A 1321-nucleotide genomic window follows, 5' to 3' on the forward strand; every position below is an offset into this window, starting at 1 on the left:
AATTCCAGTTCAGCCTAGGCTAGAGCAAGACCCTACCTTTAAAAACAAACAAACAAACAAACAAACAAAAATAGTTGGGGCCTGGAGAGATGGCTTAGTGGTTAAGACACTTGCCACCAAAGCCTAAGGACCCAGGTTCATTTCCCCAGTATCCAAATAAAACTGGATGCACAAGCTGGCACATGTGTCTGGAGTTCATTTGCAGTAGCAAGAGGTCCTGGCATGCACATTCTCTTTATCTATGCCTCTTTCTCTCTCTCAAATAAATAAATAAAACGTATTTTTTTAAAAATAAATAAAAATATGTGTGCAGAGGCACTGCGGGCCGTGTTGGAGAGGACTGTGCAGCTTCTGAACGTCCTGCTCACCGGTACACCAGGGGTTGGAAAGACCACACTGGGCAAAGAACTTGCATCAAGATCAGGACTGAAATATATTAATGTGGGTGATTTAGCATGTGAAGGGGAGTTATATAATGGCTATGATGAAGAATATGATTGTCCCATTTTAGATGAAGACAGAGTTGTTGATGAGTTAGAGAACCACATGAGAGAAGGTGGTGTTATTGTTGATTACCATGGCTGTGATTTCTTTCTTGAATGCTGGTTTCACTTCATTTTTGTGTTGAGAACAGATAACACCATATTGTACAAAAGACTTGAAACAAGGGGTTATAATGAGAAGAAACTAAAGGACAATATCCAGTGTGAGATTTTTCAAGTTCTTTATGAAGAAGCCACAGCATCTTACAAACAAGAAATTGTGCATCAGCTGCCCAGCAATACACCGGAAGAGCTAGAGGATAATATAAACCAGATCCTGAAGTGGGTCAAAGATAATAAATAAATAGCTCCTGACTTGTAAGACTTGCCATATGACAGTCACTCTTGTTGATGATGTCTTTCTATCCACCTAACTGAAATTTCCCAAGAATCAGTAAAATTGTTGTATAATGGTCGATAATGTAAAGGCTTATGCCCAATTTCTTTTTCTCCATGAGAAAGCTAAACAATCTCAAATATAATATATATTATTAAGAATTGAGGGCTGAGGAAATGACTTAGCCATTAAGGCACATGCGTGCAAAGCCTAAGGACCCCGGTTTGATTCCCCAGGATCCACGTAAGCCAGATGCACAAAGTGGTACATGCATCTGTAGTTCATTTGCTATTGCTAGAGCCCCTGGCATGTCCATTCTCTCGTTCTATCTGCCTCTTTCCCTCTCTGTCTCAAATAACTAAATATTAATAAAAAAAAGATTTGAGAGCAAAATTAAATAAATAAACAAAAATTAAAAAAGAACTCTCCTAGGGGCTGGGGA

General features: G+C 39.0%; 1 protein-coding gene across 1 annotated transcript; it reads left to right on the forward strand.

The window, feature by feature from the left end:
• Nucleotides 1-303: 303 nt before the first annotated feature.
• LOC123458582 (adenylate kinase isoenzyme 6-like) lies at nt 304-846 on the forward strand. Its single transcript, XM_045142832.1, has one exon. It carries the CDS (start codon nt 304-306, stop codon nt 844-846), a length of 543 nt encoding a protein of 180 aa, XP_044998767.1.
• The last annotated feature ends 475 nt before the right edge of the window (nt 847-1321 follow it).

This window comes from Jaculus jaculus, chromosome 1, assembly GCF_020740685.1.
Source record: "Jaculus jaculus isolate mJacJac1 chromosome 1, mJacJac1.mat.Y.cur, whole genome shotgun sequence".
Taxonomy (NCBI): Eukaryota; Metazoa; Chordata; class Mammalia; order Rodentia; family Dipodidae; genus Jaculus; species Jaculus jaculus.

Excerpts from the sequence above, each read along its gene's own strand:
- LOC123458582 (XM_045142832.1), top strand. The coding sequence starts at position 304 with ATGTGTGCAGAGGCACTGCGGGCCGTGTTGGAGAGGACTGTGCAGCTT.